The 21003-nt window shown below is 51.5% G+C and overlaps 4 protein-coding genes across 4 annotated transcripts; all 4 read left to right on the top strand.

Annotated features, from left to right (window-relative positions):
* Window positions 1–1678: 1678 nt before the first annotated feature.
* On the top strand, window positions 1679–6401 carry LOC112876805 (protein NRT1/ PTR FAMILY 5.2-like). The gene is made up of 3 exons (XM_025940984.1): window positions 1679–1897; window positions 4016–4233; window positions 4694–6401. The coding sequence occupies exons 1-3, from the start codon at window positions 1768–1770 to the stop codon at window positions 6206–6208; spliced, it is 1863 nt and encodes a 620-aa protein (XP_025796769.1). The 5' UTR covers window positions 1679–1767; the 3' UTR covers window positions 6209–6401.
* Window positions 6402–7002: 601 nt separating this feature from the next.
* On the top strand, window positions 7003–7467 carry LOC112872835 (putative cyclin-dependent kinase F-2; the record flags this gene model as incomplete). The annotated part of the gene is made up of 1 exon (XM_025935873.1): window positions 7003–7467. A coding segment is annotated over one exon (465 nt), but the record flags the coding sequence as incomplete, so codon positions are not given.
* Window positions 7468–12765: 5298 nt separating this feature from the next.
* Window positions 12766–13315, top strand: LOC112872834 (CBL-interacting protein kinase 22-like). The gene is given in 2 exon segments (XM_025935872.1): window positions 12766–13122; window positions 13124–13315. Coding segments are annotated over 2 exon segments (549 nt in total).
* A 17-nt stretch (window positions 13316–13332) lies between these two features.
* Window positions 13333–13761, top strand: LOC112872833 (putative cyclin-dependent kinase F-2). Its single transcript, XM_025935870.1, has one exon. It carries the CDS (start codon window positions 13333–13335, stop codon window positions 13759–13761), a length of 429 nt encoding a protein of 142 aa, XP_025791655.1.
* Window positions 13762–21003: the final 7242 nt, after the last annotated feature.

The raw sequence follows: 21003 nt of genomic DNA, 5'->3' as shown, positions 1-21003 counted from the left end.
TTATTTCATAAAAAAATTCAGGCAAAAAGTCTGCATTCCGCCGTCAGTCGACGCGCCGAGACGGCGTCGATTTCTCTCGTTTGCCAAATCGCGGCCCCGTTTCTTGTTTCCCTGGCCTTGAGAAGACTCCGCGACAGCCGCTGCCAACATTTGTCCGTCTCGCGTGGACGGCAAGACGTGCCACTGCCAGCGCCACACGGCACGGGCCGAGCCGAGCCATCGGCACGACACGCCCGTCGCAGGCTCGCCTCGCCGTCGGTTCCCCACGGGAGCACGCGCCTTTTCCTTCGCAAAGGCATCAACGGGGGCGCGCCGCCTGAGCAGAGCACCCGCCGCGCGTGGCCCGGGAGGCTCGGGCGGCGCGCGTGCGCGCGGCCGCCGTGGCCGGCGCAACTAGATCCGCCCCGTGACGCGCCGAGGGGTTCGGGGAACCCCGTGAGTCCGTGACCGTGAGGCCGACATGCCTGGAGGTCGGGTTGTCCGGCCGGCGTGGCACGCCAGAAGAACGAGGCGTGGCCTGGACCGGAGCTAGCGTCGCTTCTTGTGCTCGACCGGTGTCGCTAGTAGTGGATCACTGTTCAGCAGGAGCAATAGCCTCGAGCTGGCTCTGTACTTGCAAATCCTTCCTCTCTATCAGCCCGGCACCCGCGACCCGATTCTATCTAGAAGCAGGTGCTGCGAAGTCGCTTTAGTACACGAGTTGTGGCAACGACGAGACGAGACGAGACGTGACGTTCACATTAGAGCAGCTAAAACTTCTCAGGGGAAGCCCCACTGGAGCCGGCGCTCGCATTGACATCCTCTGCTCGATGGCATGGTGGTTTTCGAGCGAGCTCTTTTCAAGCACGCCGCTGCACGCACCGGTCCCTAAACTAGAGTTCCTCTTTTTCCGAGGATCGATCGGTCGCCAAGATTCGGTCACTTTAATCTCTTTGACATGTGGGCGTCGATGGGATTGAGTGAGCGGCTGTCTGCTGCCATCGCTCGCGAGCTCGTGCCCACCACCATCAGGGCCTGCCTTGGACCTGCACGTGGCTGAAAACTCACATGTCAGCCGCCTCGTGCGAGCCTCTTTGGCTGCTGTGTCCAAATCCTGAGGAACCCGCTCATGTTCATAGTCCACAAGGCTAATCTGTCACCGTCGTTTCTCTAGTCTAGGATCGGAAACGATGTGCATGCGTATGCTCAGGCAATGCCTACGCGAGCGCCCACGTCCCACACCACACACCCTACATCCCCTTGGCCGTTTGAAACATAGACCGTCCGAGAGAATTTGAATCTCTTGCTGCATTAATCCATCGTGCCTAGTAGCTTTTTTTCACGCCTCCTAGTCCTTGTTATTTTAAACTTGTTGTTTTTCAACGCTGCAAATAGTTGCTTAAAATTTGTTCGATTTCGATCACTCGAACTATAGCCACTATGTACTTTTTCTACTTGGATTTCGGTAATTTTGTTACAAGATCCGTGCACCACATGTTTGTTAACCCAAGCTAATTACCGGCTTTGAAACCTTTTTTTTTTTGTCTCTGTTTCTGTGGCGCCCAGTGAAGCCCAGGTCCAAAAGGATCCGTCTCCAAGCAAGTCCAGTCCACTCGGTCCGCGCCACTTGTTGACCCGTGGAGGACCGGGCTTATAAATGGCCGAGCTGCTGCCAGAGCTCACACACAGCTAGCGGCCTGTGGAACGGAGGAGCTTGCTTGGAGCCGTAGTGCCTGTCAACTGTCATACCCATCCCTCTCGCCCAGGGATCTCCCCTCTCGGCCAGCCATGGCGGAGAGGCTGGAGGCGGCGCCGGCCGCCGGCGACGAGTACACGCAGGACGGCACGGTGGACCTCCACGGCAACCCCGTGCTCCGGTCCAAGCGGGGAGGGTGGAAAGCCTGCGGCTTCGTTGTAGGTACGGACCAGCAGCTATCCTCTCAACCTCCATGCCATGGCTTGTGTTTCTGAGCGAGCTCCTGTAGATTCTGTTTTTTTTCAACACACCTGCTTATATACTATCATCTGAAAGCACTGTGCCTGTCCATCTGATGTGCGTAAACGTAATTTCACAGAAGGAAAGGAGGTGAAAGTTCTATTGGGGTAAACACTCTGTTTTTTCTCTCTAATAGTAGACCATGGTTGGGATAAACAGGCTAATGTTAAGTACTCGCAGAAGCTTGGAGTTTTGCTCTGGTGGTCACATGCACGCGGCACAAAGTTAGGGCCCGGACGATTCGGTAGGAATAGGATCCGTGGTAGGCTCTAGGCAGGCTGGTAGCAGCGCGGCGAGCCAACCGTGATGCTGGATGCCGCTACGGGGATCCCCTCCGGCTCTGCGTCCTCGCCGGAGCCGAGCGCATCCCGGGTACACGCATCTAGCTCCCGCCGCCGCCGCGCGCGTCCTCTGCCGCACCAATTGCTTCCCGGCCGCCGCTGCCGCCGCCGTCTCTTCATTTCGAGCGGCGCCGCCCGCCCAACGTGCTTCGCCGACACGCCGTCGTGTGTTGTAACTGGGCACATGAGGAACATGGGAGTTTGTCCATCCACCACTACTCTTCAGCTCATGAGCATGAGAGTGAGTGTCTATGGGACTATGGCTCGGCGAGAGGACACGCACTGTATACAATACTAGGAGATGTCCCACAGTTCAGGCCTACTGAATCTACACAAGGTATGCACTAGACCGTTGGTTGCTGGAGATCGGAGGAGCTCAACACAAGTGCGCGGTGCAAAGCCCTGTGCTGTCTCAATGATTTTTTTTAGTTTTTTCCTTTTTTCCAAAAAAAAATAGAGCACACAAGTGAACAAGAATGCTTGGGACTGGACCAAGAGATTCTGAGAGTATTTTTTGCAGCCTTCCTTTGGAACTGGGGTAGCAAGCAATAGCGTCCTCTAGCCCGTAGGCTATTTCTGAACCTGCCGAGGAAAAGCACAGGTAAACTGCTGGGGAATTTATTTATTTATGGGAACTGCTGGGGAATCGGGGGATGCTTGTCCTGTCCGCGAGCGCTTGGAGCTTAGCCTTGTACCAATCGAGGCCTTGGGGACCCGGCCGCTCCTGACGATTTGTTTGGAGCGAGGCGTGCTTCCATCAGGCTTGGACTTGGCGTCGTGCTCCCTCCCCATGACAATTGACAACCCAAGAGGGACACGCTCTCTCTTCTGTTTGTCCATTTCCAATTATTTCAGCCATACGCTTGCTCTGCCCCCTGTCGTAGCTTGATACTTCTATATTCGGGGATAAAGATCTGTAGTTCGATATTTAAGACCATCACGACATCGTTTTTTTTTTAAAAAAAAAGCGAGGCTGATCGGTTCTTGTGACCAACTTGTTCAGAGATTTTTGTCGTCGAATTTCGCTTTTTTTTAAAAAAAGAAACAGGGACTTGTTCAGAGATTTTTTCCGTCGAATTTTGCTTTTTTCAAAGCAAGGACTTGTTCAGAGATTCGCTCTATGCCTTATGGCGTGGTGTGGAGCATCGCCCTTGCGGTTTTGCGTGACGGCTATGGTTTGGTAACAAACGCGAGGCTCACGAAGAGGCCATCCGAGCTGGAAAAGAGGTCGGCGAGGCTGGGGTCCTGCTACAGGGAGAAAGAAAAGAGCAGTCTGCGGCGTCATTTGCAGGCCGTCGCTATCGTATCTCTGAAAGACCTCTCGGAGATGCTAAGCTCATGGGTCACCGGAGCTGGAACGAAGGGATCCGTTTGCAAATTGCGAGCCATCTCCTTCCTATGTAACGTGAAATTCCGCGCCTAGCCTGCTGGTCCCTTCCGAAATTCCGTTGGAAGGAACTTATTGCTAGCGATTTGTCAGAGAAAGTGAAAGAGGCGTCTGGCGTCTGATCGGGCTTGCTTGTCATCATCATGAGATTGAACACTGAACAAAAACTCGATCAATGCTTCTAATACACATAGCCCACTGGACATGCTTCTTTTCTTATCGTTTTGCACCCAGAATCATACATATGGTGCATTTGAAACTGAAACAGAATTTCTTCTTCTTCTTCTTCTTATGGACGCACGTGCCATGCAGTGTACGAGGTGTTCGAGCGGATGGCGTTCTACGGCATCTCGTCGAACCTGGTGCTGTACCTGACGACGAAGCTGCACCAGGGTGTGGTGCCGTCGGCGAACAACGTCACCAACTGGGTGGGCACCATCTGGATGACGCCCATCGTCGGCGCCTACGTCGCCGACGCGCACCTCGGCCGCTACCGCACCTTCATGGCCGCCTCCGTCGTCTACCTCTGCGTAAGTCGCCGCCCTTCATGATTTTTGTCTCGTTCCCTGCAGCCATTACCGTTTCCTCTGTTGTGCTCTCGGCTCGCTTCTTTCTTGGATCGGATGGCGCTTTCTTGGGCAGCTTGCTTTCAGTGGTAGCTGTTGTTTTCATGTGCTTCTTGTGATTTTAATGAGGAAAAAAAGGTGTGCTTGTCGTAAAGCTGGAGGAGACTAATGAGGGATCGTGATGCTAATGTTCCCAAAAAAAAGTGTCATGGAACATACTAAATGTCATTTGAGATTTCCCCCCGGGAAAATATCTAAATGGACTAGTACAGAATAAATCCCACGATGACGATTTGCCATATGGGCCGTGAATCTTGTGAGAAACGGAATTGAAGCCCACGACGACAGTGATTTGTGTTTCCCACCAACCTTTTGACTTTCGCTGACCTGTCTGCTTCCGTGTGCCCCCATTCCCATCGCGCAGGGCATGATCCTGCTGACGCTGGCGGTGTCGCTGCCGGCGCTGCGGCCGCCCAAGTGCGGCGACGGCACGGCGGACCCCAACTGCACGCACGAGGCGACGAGCGCGCAGCTGGGCGTCTTCTTCCTCGGCCTGTACATCCTCGCAGTGGGCACGGGCGGCACCAAGCCCAACATCTCCACCATCGGCGCCGACCAGTTCGACGACAGCCACCCGCGGGAGCGCCGCCACAAGCTCTCCTTCTTCAACTGGTGGATGTTCAGCATCTTCTTCGGCACGCTCTTCGCCAACACGGTGCTCGTCTACATCCAGGACAACGTCGGCTGGTCCGTCGGTTACGCGCTCCCCACGCTGGGCCTCGCCGTCTCCATCGCCATCTTCACCGCCGGCACGCCCTTCTACCGCCACAAGCCCACCTCCGGGAGCCCCTTCGCCAAGATGGCGAGGGTCATCGTGGGGGCCGCCAGGAAGTGGGCCGTCGCGGCGCCCCTGGACCCGCGCGACCTGCACGAGCTCGACGACGAGCACTACGCCAAGAAGAAGGCCGCCCGGCTCCCGCACACGCCCAACCTGTCGGTGCTGAGCAAGGCGGCGGTGAAGACGGGCGGCGGCGGCGGCGCGCAGGAGGCGTCGCGGTGGTCGCTGAGCACGGTGACGCAGGTGGAGGAGACGAAGCAGATGCTCAAGATGCTCCCGGTGCTGGCCATCACGTTCGTGCCCAGCGCGATGATGGCGCAGATCAACACGCTGTTCGTGAAGCAGGGCACGACGCTGGACCGGCACGTGGGCCCGCACTTCGAGATCCCGCCGGCGAGCCTCCAGGGGTTCGTGACCATCTCCATGCTGGTGTCCGTGGTGCTGTACGACCGCGCGTTCATGCCCCTGGCGCGGCGCGCGACGGGGAACCCGCGCGGCATCTCGCTGCTCCAGCGCATGGGCGTCGGGCTGGTCATCCACATCGCCATCATGGGCATCGCGTCGGTGACGGAGCGGCACCGCCTGGCGGTGGCCCGGGAGCACGGGGTCCGCGACAGCAAGGGCACCACGATCCCGCTCACCATCTTCGTGCTGCTCCCGCAGTTCGTGCTGATGGGCGTGGCCGACGCGTTCCTGGAGGTGGCCAAGATCGAGTTCTTCTACGACCAGGCGCCCGAGGGGATGAAGAGCCTGGGCACGTCGTACGCCATGACCAGCCTCGGCGTGGGCAACTTCCTCAGCAGCGCGCTGCTGTCGACCGTGTCGCGCGTCACGCGGCGCCACGGGCGGGCCGGGTGGGTGCTCAACAACCTCAACGCGTCGCGGCTGGACAAGTACTACGCCTTCTTCGCCGTCCTCAACTGCGCCAACCTCCTCGCCTTCTTCGTCGTGTGCCGGCTCTACGTGTACAACGCCGAGGTCGCCCGCGTCGTCGACGCCGGCAGCAGCGGCGGCGCCGTTGCCGGCGGCGGGGAGGAGAATAAGAAGCGGGAGGTCGCGTTGCAGCCGGCAAACGTGGGCGCCGTGGAGTCCACCCTGTAGGGAGGGAGTGTTCCATCGCTAGACAAAATGTAGTTCCCAACTTTCCCATGCGTGACATATGAAGCTCCGTGTGCACATCGCGTAATCTCAGCACGGGACAACAGAAAATACTATCTGTTGGTGGATGATCCGGCGCGACACAACTATTTGCAGGCTCAACCCAATATAACAAGGGGAATTGCCCATTTTACAAGTGAACTTCCATCATCAAAAAAAAAAACGAATGATCGATCCGTTGCTAGGATATATAGTAGTATCAAGACATGAGTTCTCATCGGGATCTGCGCCCAACAAATAATTCGTCAGCCTCTCACGCGTGGAGCCACGAGTAGAATGTGACGTGTCCAATTGTCTACCATCTACGGAGTTTTGGATGGTTCCGGTGATCTCTTTTAAGGACACAACAATCTTCTGATCCGAGTGTAGCTGTAGGTCTATTTTTTTTTAGCTCAATACGGTATAAATGTTGGAGTACCTAGATTTGAATTCTAACTCCTATTCCACATCTGCTTTTCCTAGCAAATTAGGCTTTTAGATGTATGCAATATAGCTCAGTACTTGGAATAAATAGGACGGGACTACTTGTGCAGCGCAGAGGTCGTATTGACTATGATCTACTCAATCTATCATAAAATATAGATTATCTTCACTTTTCAAACTATCTATCTAGACTTAACAAATGTCTAAGTATGTAGTAAAAGCTATGTATCAAAAAAAGATAAAAATGATCTATATTCTAGAACATTGGTAGTATCTAGCTAGAGTGCTACTAGCACTTGCATATCTAATAATGACTGTTCTGTTTCAGCTCTCCCGCGGCGGCGGCCGGCAAGAAGCGGGCGCGCTACGAGTTCGGGAGCATCTATAACTACAAGAAGCTCGAGGTGCTCGGGGAGGGCACCTACGGCGTCGTGGTGAAGGCGCGGGACCAGCGCACGGGCGAGACGGTGGCCGTCAAGTGGATCCGCCCCGACGGCGGCTGCGCGCCCGGCCTCCGCGCGGTCTACCGCGAGGCGGGCTGCCTCGAGGAGTGCCGGGGCCACCCCTCGATCGTGCAGATGAAGGAGGTCGCCGCCGACGAGGTCACCGGGGACGTGTTCATCGTCATGGAGTTCGTGGGCCTCAGCCTCGAGAGCCGCCTCACGCGGGCCTTGTCCGGCGCCGAGACCCGCGCGGCGCCAAGAAGCTGCACGGCGCGGGCACGGTCCACCGTGACATCAAGCCGGACAACATCCTCGTCGCCCCGGGCAGCGCGCTGAAGATCTGCGACCTCGGGATGGCGGTGCCGGCGAGACCCGCGGGCGAGCCGTACCCGGAGGAGACCGTGGCCGCGCTCTGGTACCGAGCGCCGGAGCTGCTGGGGGGTGCCCGAACTACGGCCCCGCCGTCGACATGTGGGCTCTGGGGTGCGTGATGACCGAGCTGCTCATCGGCGAGCCCCTGTTCAGGGACGCGGAGACGGAGGACGTCGTCCTCCACAGGGCGCGCGACCTGGAGTACGCCATGGAGTCGACGGACCTGGCGTTCGAGGACATGCCGGAGTTGTCGGAGGCCGGGCGCGAGGTCCTGCGTGGCCTGCTGAGCTTCAAGGCCGAGAAGAGGCTCACCGCGGCGGAGGCGCTCGCCCACCGGTGGTTCGACGAGGAGGACGCGCCCCTGTCCCCTGCTCTTTGTTCTCAGCCGGATCGGAGCGGTTTCATCAATTTCATCTAGTGTGCAGGGTACAGCAGATCAGCAGCTAGCATTAGGACAGAACTGATTCTTGTAGTCTTGTTGTGTAGATTTTTTGTAGCTCGATTGGCAAGAACCAATTCGATGTGCGAGCCCTCTGGGGATCAAGACAGTGAATAGAAACCTTGTTCTTGTAGTTACCCTTTTGGGATCAAGAACTGATTCTTGCAGTCCTTTATCCTTTGTTTTTTAGTTTTTATTTTTATTTTGCAAGAACCAATGCCTCTCAATCTGCTTCCTGCTCTTTGTTCCCAGACGGATCAGCGTAGTTACCCCAGTTCCTTGTGGAGTTCAGAAAGGCAGCAGCATTAGGACAGAACTGACAATACTTGTTGTCTTTATCTTTGGTTTTTTTTTTAGCTTGGTGGCAAGAACCTATCCTTGTTCTTTCTTTTATGTGTGTGTATCGTAACAGTTTTTTCCTTCTTTCGATTGATTCAAATCTTGCTTATCCATTACTCGAATTTATTTTATCTAGATTCTTTTTGTTCTTTTTTTAAATATGTAGATTCTTTTTTCTGGTTCGGAGGGTTTGAGGTTAGAGCTGGGGTTCATGGCTTACGCGTAGGGTGGTAACGGATTATGATCCTAGTACTTTCTACACAATCCAATTTAATCTTTATATATATTTATGTATATTTAGCTCACAATTGAATAAGATTATAATCCAATTCTTAGATTATCTAGGCTAAAATTTAAAACTCTTTACCACCCCTACGCATGTAGCTGGCTGGTGCAGAGGGGACGTGAGGGAGGCTGCCGGCGTGGCTTGCGGCGGTGGCGGGCAATGGGCGGATGCTGAGCAGAAACTGCTGGAGGCTCACGAACAGGATGTGCTTACTGCCCGCGAGGTACTCGGATCGTTCTTTGGTGATCTATCCTGACTAGCAGATTGGGGGACGAGAATGATGGCTATGTCTTACTTGCGTTCAGCCAAACCGTGGAGGGAGAAGGCGAAATTGTGGGTTCAGGCTGGTACTAGTTGATTGTCGGTTTTTCTTTCAGTAGTTAGGATTGGTATCTCTTTTTCATGTCAAGTTCCGATCCTCTTGGTATGCATCGTGGGGGGCACTTACTGTACGAGTCTGTGTGATGAGTGAAACCATTGTAATCTGTCTCCTGTGTCATGGGGGTCATCACTCATCGGTGCTCCCTTCTTTCTCCTGTACTATTCGTGTCTCATTCTTTTTGAACTTAAATCTCTTTTTTTTGCGAGTGTACTATTCGTGTCTTACTCTTACAGAAAGAGGAGCCCTCTTGACACGCACAGATCTGCATTTCCTAGTTGTATTTTTAGTTTGCCCTTTGTAATGTAATTTTGCATCCAAGTGCAGTTAGATTTGGCATTTGGCAATACAAATACCAAACCATGGCCAGTGCCCAGTGGTTTCGAGTTTCGAGTCTATGGCCTTCACAAATCACAGTGTGCACCTTTTGCCGACCACTGGCCAGTGGTGCGTGGTGATTTGGTGTGCGGCATTTTCCACGGTTGTGACTGGTCTAATGGTCAGCGACTGAGCACACCAAGCAGACCTTCATCATGCCTAAGAGCATCTCCAACCATGAGTCCATCCTATAATTTGTATCAGGGACGTATTTGATGTGTTTAGGGAAAAAAAGCTTATACTCCAACAGCGGGGTCTCAAATCATGTCATTTACAACTAATTGGGGAAAGATTGGAGCGGAGGCATTGGGGAAAGAAGTCTCTGCCAGTTAGATTTCGTGGCAAAAGGGAGATAGGACCCAACCAATTGAGTCCTATATCTAGGATCCGGGAGACTGAGTTCTAAATTGATTTGCCAGTTTTTTATAAAATAGGACTCCTGTTGGAGGCTATTTTTTTCTCTTAAACCCTATATTTTAAAATAGAACCCAATTTAGAACTCCTATTGGAGATGCTCTGAAAGAGAGCACAACTATTCTCTAGACCGGCCGTATGCGGAGTTACACGTATACGGTTCCCCAGGTAAAAAGGCAAACCTTGCAGATGAGTGAGCAAGCATGAGTACGAGTACACTTGTACAGTTATAAAGCAAAACATATATTTCACTAGGCCCACTAACGTAAAAAAATTTCAAATTGGAAATAAAGACGCATCATCCATGTTCTGTACACTACTAAAAAAAGTTTATGGGACGGATAAAATATATTTTTAATACCCATCCTATTTCTCGCAGCTAAAAATGCAATTTTTAGGTGCAATTTTTAGAGACAGGTAACGTGTCCGCTCCTAAGAGAAATAAAAAAATATTGCAGCGAACCAGCCATCACCATAGTCCCCTTACTATCGAGTTACAATTTTTTTGACGAAATATACACACTTGCATCATCCGAGGTTCGAACTGCATACCTCAAGCCTCGCGCGTACCTTCCTCTCCACCACGCTGCACAGTCAATTATAACTTTATGGGGTATGTTATTCTTTTATATTAATTCTGAAAGTAATTTTTAGGGGAGGGTAACATCATCACCTGCCCTATAAATGGTTTCTAGGGGTGGGTGGTGACGGGTGACGCCACCACCCGCCCCTAAAAATATTTTTTAATTTTATTCCAAAAATTCATTTAAATCTTTACTTATAGCAAAATAAATAAAAAAGTGAAATTTTTACACTGTGATTATTATGAACTATAGATAAAAAAAGATACGCTAAGTATATTTCAGTGTATCCAAAGATTAAAATTGTTGAAACCTCAAAGTATGACTTTGAATTATATAATATACTATACAGTTATTGCTATATATAGATTCATAATAATTTTTTAACAATTAAAGGATCTTAAATGAAAAAGTTCTCAACTACAAAGTCTTAGATTTAGTTATTCTCTACAATTTGATATAAAGTTTGACTTCATCCGAGATTATATGAAAAAGTTATGAATTTTTTTACGTAGAACCATTTTAAGGGACATGTCATGGCATATAGGGGCGGGTGATGCCATGACCTGCCCCTGAAAATAATGCCTATTTGTAGGGGCGGGTGATGGCGTAACCTATCCCTAAAATTAATTTTCTAAAGGCAGATCGGATGCTACAGTACTCCCGCTCTATTTATAGGAGCGGGTTACCTTTTAATCTGCCTCTGGAATAAAAACAGGACGTTGCTGCAAATCGTCCCGCCCTTAGCGTTGTTATAAAGCGTTTTTTAAGTAGCAGTACCAAGATAACCTCCGAAAACCTCCGAACAAGCACCTAAGCATTTTCTTATCAGTGAAGGACACTTGAACCTGTAGTATGCTCTTCTCGATTTTATTTGCTGTTGAATTCACTACTCTCAAATTTTTGAGTGATATGATGCCGGCGGCATTATTCCTTTGTGGCTCAACACAGTTGGACACACGATAGCCGTTGCGCCGGACCGTGAGAATCTAGCAAAGATTTACAGGCTGAGTTAGAAAAAAAACGATCATGGGGAAGTAAAGCTAGTTCATAAACTACGACCAGATCTGGACATAAAAGCTTCATTTTCATCCCATATCGCTTACGCAATGCTCACTCTGTTTCTAAATAGACAACGTTAAATACTACCTAAATAGTTAGTTTGTTCTGAATATCATATATTTATGATATATTTAGAAATAGAAAGTGTATCTTTGCGAAAATCCCGCAAGAAAACTATAGACTGAATAAATCATATTTTCACGATTAGGGTAGGTACATTGCTACACGTCAACGGTCTTATAGGTTGTCTCTTGCAGATCCATATAAGATTTTTGATGATGTCGAGGAGAGAGAGGGATAGGAGAGATAATGAGATGGTTGCTTCGCAAAACAACCGACTCATAGGCTAAAATTATACGACCGCTTACTCGTCATTGTACGAGTTGTTATTGTCATGCTACTCACAATTTTAGTTTTTTTCATTCCACAACCTAAGGGATATAATACTACTATAAGATAATAAAAACAACATTCTATTGTAAAGATTGTCTGTTCAGTCGTCTAAGTGACGTGTTATTGTATGAAACCACCTATTAGGCGGCTCCAATGTACTTACCTTTAAGTACCGTCTCATAAGCGGTCTCATGCAATGACGCGTCATCTTGAGACGACCGGATGGACAACCTCTGCAATAGTTTGTTATTTTTGTTGCCCAGTGGTAGTACCATATGTCCATATCTCTTAAGTTGTGGAATGAAAAAAATATTGTGGATAGTATAACAACAACAACTCGTACATTAGTGAGTAAGCGGTCTCATAAACCTTAATTTTAGCATATGAGGCGGTTGTTTCGTGAAGCAACCACCTCATTCTCTCTCCTTCCCATCTCTCCTTCGTATCATCAAAAATTTTATATGAATCTGCAGGAGATAACATATAAGACCACTGAGACAATATCATTTACCTTATTTATATTCCGGTAGGCCGGCACAAGCAAAGTAACCGATTTTGGAGGTGAACAAAAAACGCTGATTGCATCCAATAGGTACAAAGGCAATCACCGCCGCTGTTTCCCGTTGACGGGCCCCACAAGTCAGCCTATTGTAGTAGCACCTAAGACCGGCCGGCTCCTTCTCCTCCAGAGGCGGTTACGGCGAGAAAGCCTTGACGGGCAAGAAAGCAAAACCAGCTAGCGCGAGCGATGAAATCCCCAATCCGATTCCGAGCTCCCTTCTCCGCCAGATCTTTTCGACATCGTCCCTGAGTGCTGGTCGGAGTCCGACTGCGACCCTCCAGATCGATCTCCTGCACACGTATATAGCTCGGCACTCCCCCGCCGCCGCATCACGCTTCCCACAGGCGCTGCTCTCTCCCAGTCCCCCCCCCCCCCCCCCCCCCCACTTCCCACTCTTCTCGCGGTTCTCTCGGCGCACGCACGACGCTCATGGCGGCGGTGATCCGCAAGCGCCCGGCGCCGGACGGGCTGTTCTGTCCCGCGGCGGGGGCCGGCGGTCGGGAGAAGAAGCGGCCGCGGTACCAGTTCGGGAGTATCTACAACTACGAGAAGCTCGAGGTGCTCGGGGAGGGCACCTACGGCGTCGTGGTGAAGGCGCGGGACCTGCGCACGGGCGAGGCGGTGGCCATCAAGTGGATCCGCCCTGCCGTCGCGTCCGCCCGCGGCGTCGACGGCGCGGTCGCGCCCGACCTCCGCGCGGTCTTCCGCGAGGCCGGCTGCCTCTCCGCGTGCCGGGGCCACCCCTCGATCGTGCAGATGCGGGAGGTCGCCGCCGACGAGGTCACCGGGGACGTGTTCATCGTCATGGAGTTCGTGGGCCCCAGCCTCGAGAGCCGCCTCACGCGGCGCTTCTCCGAGGGCGAGACCCGCGCGATCATGCGCCAGCTCCTGCGCGGCGCCGAGGAGCTGCACGGCGCGGGCATCATCCACCGGGACATCAAGCCGGACAACATCCTCGTCGGCCCCGGAGGCGCGCTGAAGATCTGCGACCTCGGGATGGCGGTGCCGGCGAGGCCCGCGGGCGAGCCGTACCCGGAGGAGACCGTGGGCGCATTGTGGTACCGCGCGCCGGAGCTGCTGATGGGCTTCCGGAGCTACGGGCCCGCCATCGACATGTGGGCGCTGGGTTGCGTCATGGCCGAGGTGCTGACCGGCGAGCCGCTGTTCGGGGGCGCCGAGACGTCGGACGACATGTACGCCAAGGTGCTGGAGCTGTGCGGGATGGACACGCCGGAGCTTCAGACGAGCCTGCGGGAGCTGTCGGAGGCCGGGCAAGAGGTCTTGTGTGGTCTGCTGAGCTTCAAGGCCGAGAAGAGGCTCACCGCGGCGGAGGCGCTCAGCCACCGGTGGTTCGACGAGGAGGATGCGCCCCTGTCCACACTTTGTTCTCAGCCGGATCGGCGTGGTTTCATCAGTTTCTTCTAGCTAGTGTAGTACTGTGTTCAGAAAGACAGCATGTCAGCAGCATTAGGACAGAACTGGTTCTTGTAGTCTTACTGTGTTGATTTTTTGTTGCTTGATTGGCAAGAACCAATCCGATGTACTAACTCTTTGTTTTTTTTTTTTTGAAAAACTTGCAGGAGCACTGAACTGTCATTCAAGGAGGAGAAGCAAAAAGAGTCTTGCATAGTCGATATTACATATATGAATCAGAACTCAAACACGAATAAAAGTAAGCGAAACATTAGGAAACTAAGGTAGCTCTGGCCCTCCGCAGGCCAAACATCTCGTGGCAATCTCCATCTTAATGTCGTGCATTACCTCTGCTGGCGTCGCTTGCTTTTGTTCAAATACTCGCCTGTTTTGCTCCTTCCAGATGTTCCAGGCGCAGTACATCATCAAGGCAGCTTTGATCCTTCTTGTCTTCTGCGGTAGATGTGCCAATGTACCGGGCTGCGGAGGACGTACCAATGTACTAACTCTTTTGGGATCAAGAAAATGAGTTTTAATCTTGTTCTTGTACTAACCCTATTGGGATCAAGATCTGGGTCTTGCAGTCTGTTATTCCTTTTTCTTTTTTTTTGCAAAAATCGATGCATTATAATCTTTCTGGGGCAAGGCAACGCGTTATATCGTTGTTCTTGTCATTTGTGCAACAGTCTCATCTTTCATCAGTGCTATGCTTGCTTCTTCAATATTAAGACTTCATTTCTGAAAAATCTGGAGGATGCAACAAATCCTCAGTGCTTGCTTCCTCTTCTGGAAGATGTGCTCATATGCAGGAAGCCGAAGCCTGGTCAACGATTTGTATCATTATTAATATCTGCAATAGGAGAGCTAACTTGACACAAATTTTGTACTCCTGAATTAATTTATCCATCTATCTTCCCGGATTAGGCAGTTTTACAAAGACGTCTAAAATTAAAATTTTATTTTACTTTCAACAAAATTATACCTTTCTGCGGTAAATATAGCTTTGACTAGACTTTTAACTATCAAAATTGAAGAGCATGATTTAACAAAATCCTGCGTTCCAAATACCACTTTCAACTCATTTTCTATGTTTTCTCACTCCTCTATTTTACAAGTACATTTCTATCAAGTTTCTGAATTTTATCCTATTCGTCTATTTTCGATTTCTTTGTTCCAAACATATCATGTTTCGGCGGATCACGATCTCGCTGATCCTGGCAGGATTTAAAAAAAAGTAGCTGAGCGCTAGGTAGTGGGCCCCACTAAACCGAGAACATCATCTAATCTAGTTTGTTCATGGCTGACCTGATGGGGCCCGTAGTAAATATGAGTCGCGCAGTTAGGCTGAGTCCAGTGGTGGGGGGAGATATCTCCCCGCCACGTCAGCTCTCACCCCCACTCTCACTCCACTCTTACCCCACCCCTGCAATGTACAGGCTATATTGCCAGCTCTTACTTCTCTCTCCTCCACGTCAGCTTTTCTTTTCCAAATTTAATTATTTCAACCTCCTTTGTTCGAATACGCAAAAGAATTTAAGAAATAAATTTTATTCAACTTAAAAAAGTTACCGATTACATAATAAATAAAAAAATTACATAATAAATAAAAAAATTGCATAATAAAAAATACATAAATCTAAGGATGACTATGTGCCCACACATGCTCAACCAAATCCTGCTGGAGCAGTACATGCATCGGTGAGCCCCTCATCTCGGTGTCTATCTGAATTCTGGCAGCTAGGCTTGGTGGTGTATCGTTGTGGATCGCCGGACCGACATTGGACGCAACTGTCTCATAGATCTCGTCCAAATCGGTATCATACTCATCATCGATGATCATGTTGTGTAGGATGACACATGCACGCATGATCAACCCAAGAGTACGCTGTGAGTAAGAGCGTCCGGGAACTGCTATAATGTTGAACCTAGACTTGAGCGGTCCAAACGAACACTCGACATCTTTGCGTCAAGCTGCTTGAGCATTTGTGAATACCTGATGCTTCTCACACTGCGGAAGAGTAATACCCTTCATAAACACCGGCCAAGAGGGGTAGATGCCGTCGGCAAGGTAGTAACCCCTTTTGTACTCATGTCCATTAACCGTAAAGTTCACTACGGGTGCTTCTCCTCTAAGCACATCAGTGAATAACGGCGACTGATTGTATACATTGATGTCGTTGTTGGACCCGGCCACTCCAAAAAACGCATGCCAGATCCAACGATCATACGATGCAACGGCTTCTAAGATAATGGTGGGATGTTTTATGTCCCTCTTTGTGAATTGCCCCGCATGTGCCACCGGACAGTTTCTCCACTGCCAATGCATGCAATCGATGCTCCCTAGCATGCCCGGAAAGCCACGTTCCTCGGCTTTCGCTAGTAGACGCTGAGTATCCACGATATTTGGTCGACGGCAAAACTCATCCCCGTAACAGTGAATGATGCCTTCACAGAATTTCTCTAGACAATCTAATGCAGTTGATCTAGCTAGCTTTAGGTACTCATCTATCGAATCCGTAGCGCCTCCATAAGTTAACAAGCGTAAGGCCGCGGTACACTTTTGTAGCGGAGAGAGATCACGACGGTTACAAGCATCTTCTCTTTGGGTGAAATATGGAGAGTATTCACCTAATCTACACATAATACATAGAAAAAGTTGACGCCTCATTCGGTACCTTCGCCGAAAGTAATTCGGAGGATAAACGCAGTTGTTAGCGAAGTAGTCTTGGAACAGCCGATCATGGGCACCCTCACGATCATGCCTGATGTAGCGTCGACGACGTCACCTTCTGCTTGACTCCTCTTCAAGATTGAGCATCGCCTCCTCATACTCCGCTTGGAACGCATCGATCATTTCAGCCTCCATTCCTTCACTCGAATTCGTGGTAGATGAAGACATGGCGTCGAGAAGAGTGAAATTGAAGTGTGAATGGGAGAAATGAGCTCAAATAGGGTGGGGAAGGAGTGAAACTGTAATGCCCATATTTTTATCTTATTTAAATGGTATTACCAATCACTCGCTTAAAAATCTTTTAAACCTTTTCCGCCGCTTGAGCTCCCGAAGCCCACCTCCCGATTTTCCGCCGTTCCGACATCGCGCAGTCTCTTCCTCTTTTTCCGCGGAGCCGCCCGTCCCTTTTCCTTTTCCACTAGCCCCGCCGTCCCATCACATCACCATCGTGTCGCGGTCGGCCGCGTGCACCTGCCCGGCCGCGATCGTCGGTGCCGCGCGCGTGTCCCCTCTTTTCTTTTCTCATGATTTGTTCAAATCCATTTTATTTCTCTCTTCTAAATTTTTTCCCACACTCTTTTTTTGCGCTGGCTTCCTCTTTCTTTTTCTCCCCTGTGCTGCCTACTGCCTGCTCGAGCTGTAGCCCGCTCCTTGCGCGCACGCGCGGGCCAGCGCACGACCCGCCGCTGCCCCCGTTGCTGGCTGTGCACGCGCATCACGCCGCCCGCGTCACGCCACGGCCACCGCGGCCGCTGCTACTCGCTGTGCTGCTGCGTGCCTGCTGCCCGTGCACGCCAAGCCAGCGTGTGGCCCGCTGCTGCGCCGGCCCATCTCCGTCCCGTCCCCTCGCCCTCGCAGCTTGCACCTTGTTCCCGAGCATCCTGGAAGCCATTAATGGCGAGGCTCCTGTACTGCTCATGACCCTCCCATGCTGGACATCTCCCCTCTTCCTCTCGGCCTATAAATCAGACCCCAAGTCACCCCTCACTTCGCCCACACCGCCCCAGCACCTCCCCTCCTCTACCTCACACTGCAGCTCGCCACCGAGGCTCACCATTGCCGGCCACCACCCATCTCTGTAGACAGCCCTCCGTAGACCGTCTCCGCACGAGGTGAGGGCCAGAATCGGACCCCCTTGGCCTCCTCTCCATTTTCCTCTCCTCCCCGGGCATTGCTATGCACCAGGGGGGCCGGCGCCCATGGCCTGGCCGCCCCCCCTCCTACTGTTCCCCCCCTCCTGTTCTGTCTCAAGGAAGGAGAAAGGCAGACTTGTGCATAACCCCCTCCACCTTTCCTCCTTATGCAGTCCGCATCCCTCCATTTCATGCGACATTATGTTCCAAATCGATTACAAACTCCACCACGCATCAAATATTCTCTCCAAGTCTCAGGATCCACATCCGACAAATATAATAGTCTTCTCTATCTTTTTTAATCGAAGCTCTCTATTTCCCTCTTTTTTTTTAGCTCGTCGGCGAACTTTGTTGTTATTGTGTGATTGTTTGTGTGTTGTAGCTGACGGTGTGATCGAGGAGAAGCAGGACCGCGAGCCGGAGCCCGAAGACCCGTACCTCGAGGAGGAGCTTCCGGAAGGCTTTGAGGACGGCAAGTCCAATCCCATCCTTTGATGCATAATTATCCCAGTTTTATAAACACAACCTATTGGTCTATTTTATAAAATGCATTGTTGCAAGACATGGTTGGATAGCCACCCCTTGATTGCTATGACGATTCCTTGATGACCTAGATTAATGTCTATATAGGGTTTGCTCTGCTGCATGTTAACTACTGCTAGAGATGCTTAGGACCTTTTATTCCCTTTATTATATTTTAATCATGACCACAACGCACTTTATCGAAAATAAAGGTGTGAGTGTTATAAAAGGTAAAATAGGATTTCGGAAAAATAAAAGAAGGATATAATTTGATGAGATGGACGGTGTTTCCTGTGTGAAATACCATGGGTGAGCTTGTACCTTTGTGGTTGAGCATGGTGGGGAGATGTCCGTCTTGTCAATGTAAGGATGAACTGAGGTGTCGTCTTGCCTAACCCACTTATCGTACAGCCACTCGACCGTTGTGTGGGCAACGGCTTAGCATAAACCTCACTAGTTGTTCTGCTAGCCAAAAGGAGAGCTGGTGAGCAACGGGAGATCATGGAAAAGGAATACGATCTGTGTGAGTTATGTCCCGGTTATGACTTTGTTGATAGGTCATTAACCCCATGGTTGCTTCCGTGTTGGCTAGTTAGATTCAGCTAAGGTGGGTAATGGCTTTGTTAGGATCCACAGCGACACTAAGGTGTTCGTAGTGCGGTATCCTACTTGTGGGTAAAGTGTACAATCTCTGCAGAGTGTAAAATCTATTCGAATAGCCGTGTCCACGGTATTGGACGAGTTACGGCATGGTCACTTCAATAGATATTTTGGGATGGTTGGTTTTGTGGCGTGAGTTGTTTTGAAAGTGTCTGGCAGTTGTGCTGTGAGCTACTGTGGATGTGGAGTCCGGTAGCATTAAAACTTGGATCCTTTGTGTAGGATCAACCCTACTTATTATTCGAATACTACAAAAATGTTTTGAGAAAACTCTTTTATTAAATGAACCTTTGCATGTGTAAAACCTCGCTTTATCGCAAATGAACCCTAGCCTTACCCTTGATACATCCTGTGCATGATCTTTATTATTCCCCCCTGGGTATGGTTGGATTTGTTGAGTACGTATGTACTCACTCTTGCCTAGTTTTTACAGAGGAGGATCCGAACTTCGTTCCTGAAGACGTCGAGTAGGTCGCCGTCCTACACCCAACCTTGCCTGTGGTTCAGGGTCTCCACAGGAAGCTTACCATGGCGCAAGACTCTGATGTTATCTTAGATTTCATTGGCACTTTAGTTTGGCTTGTAGTCCTTATGTTGTCCCTCTTGATAGTGGCGCTTCAGTGCCCGCTACCTCAACGGTTTGTACGGTAATGAACCATCTGATGTAATAAATGTGTTATCAGCCTCCTGGGACTAATATTTGTATCACATTTAGTCACCTCGGATGAGAGGACGCTTCAGAAACCCGGGTGGGGTATATCACATTTAGTCACCTCGGATGAGAGGACGCTTCAGAAACCCGGGTGGGGTATTTATAGGGGGTTAGGGATGAAATTTGGGATTTTTTGCAATTTTTTTCGAATTTTTTGGAGTTCAAACGGTTAAATAATGGCTAGTTCAACGGATAGTCCGCATGGACCAATAGAAACGCGCCACGTCACTCCCGCCCCACCCCTCTCGCCCGCGCACGCCGACGCCAGCGCGCCGCCTCACTCCTGTCCGCCTCCCGCCCCCGCGTGCCTGCTAACGCGGGCGACAGCGGGGCGATAGCGCCCGCTCCCGCCCGGCGGGATCCATCCCGCCCTCTCTCTCCCACTCGACCGCCTCCCGCCTGCGCCGCGCCGATAGAGGGGCAGTGCCGCCCCCGATTGGCACCGGCCTTAAGAGTGGAAAGCACGGCTCAACAAACTGGCCCAAGAACTCCAATTCCACTGCCGCACGCAGCATCCTGCAAACCCAACATGGCATGTGCATGGCTGTTCATCACCGCCACCGCAGCCGTCGCCGCCGATGCAGCTCACCTGCGGTGCCTCCGCGGGTGCTGGAAGACGACGACGTCCTCGCAGATATCCTCCTCCGCCTCCCGCCCCAGCCTTGAACCCTGCCCCACGCCGCCTTTGTCTTCAGGACCTGGCGCCGCCTCGTCTCCAGCCCCCGGCTTCCTCGGCCGCTTCCACGCGCGTCACCGGAGGCCCCCACTCCTCGGCGTCTTCATGGATTCCTGCAGCCATCCGATCTTCCGCTCTATCATGGACCCTCCCGACGGCATCCCGTACCATCGCTTCCCCTTGTGGCAGAACGAGGGCGACTGCTGGGACCTGCTCGGCGTTCGCCATGGGCGCGTCCTCATCTTTAACCGCACGCGTCACGGGTTCCTCGTGTGGGATCCCGCCACCGGTGACCGACATTGCATTGCCGCCCCACCAGAGTTCAATTTCAAGGGGAAGTTCATCTGCAACGGCGCGGTGCTTTGCGCTGCCAGCGAGCAAGGCCACGCGCAGCACGGCGAGTGCCACTCGGCCCCCTTCCGGCTATTCTTGATAGGCATCGGCAAAGATGAGAGACGAGTGTTCGCCAACGTTTACTCGTCGCAGACCCGCGAATGGGGCAATCCCAGCTCAACTACTCTTCTGTATATGGATGATAACGCTGTTGGAATAAACCACACCATGGTGTTCGTGGCCATGGCGGGGCGCGTCAAGTTCACGAGTGTTCACGGCCGTAAGGGTCTTAGGGTAGATCGAGTCGGAACGCCGGTGTGGCCGCGTTCCAGGGCGGAAAGACGTGTGTGCGCTCGTTCCAGCCAGACAGGGCAGCGGGAGGCTGAGCTTGTGGTGCTGTGCGATAACATACGCGAGTATGTGCTTGTGTAGGAGCGTGACGTAGGCGAAGACAGGACGGAACAGGTGCGGCCATGTTTGGGTCCGT

Source organism: Panicum hallii, chromosome 9 (assembly GCF_002211085.1).
Source record: "Panicum hallii strain FIL2 chromosome 9, PHallii_v3.1, whole genome shotgun sequence".
Classification (NCBI taxonomy): domain Eukaryota; kingdom Viridiplantae; phylum Streptophyta; class Magnoliopsida; order Poales; family Poaceae; genus Panicum; species Panicum hallii.
The sequence above is the reverse complement of the archived record's forward strand: the minus strand, read 5'-3'. Positions and strand labels throughout refer to the sequence as shown.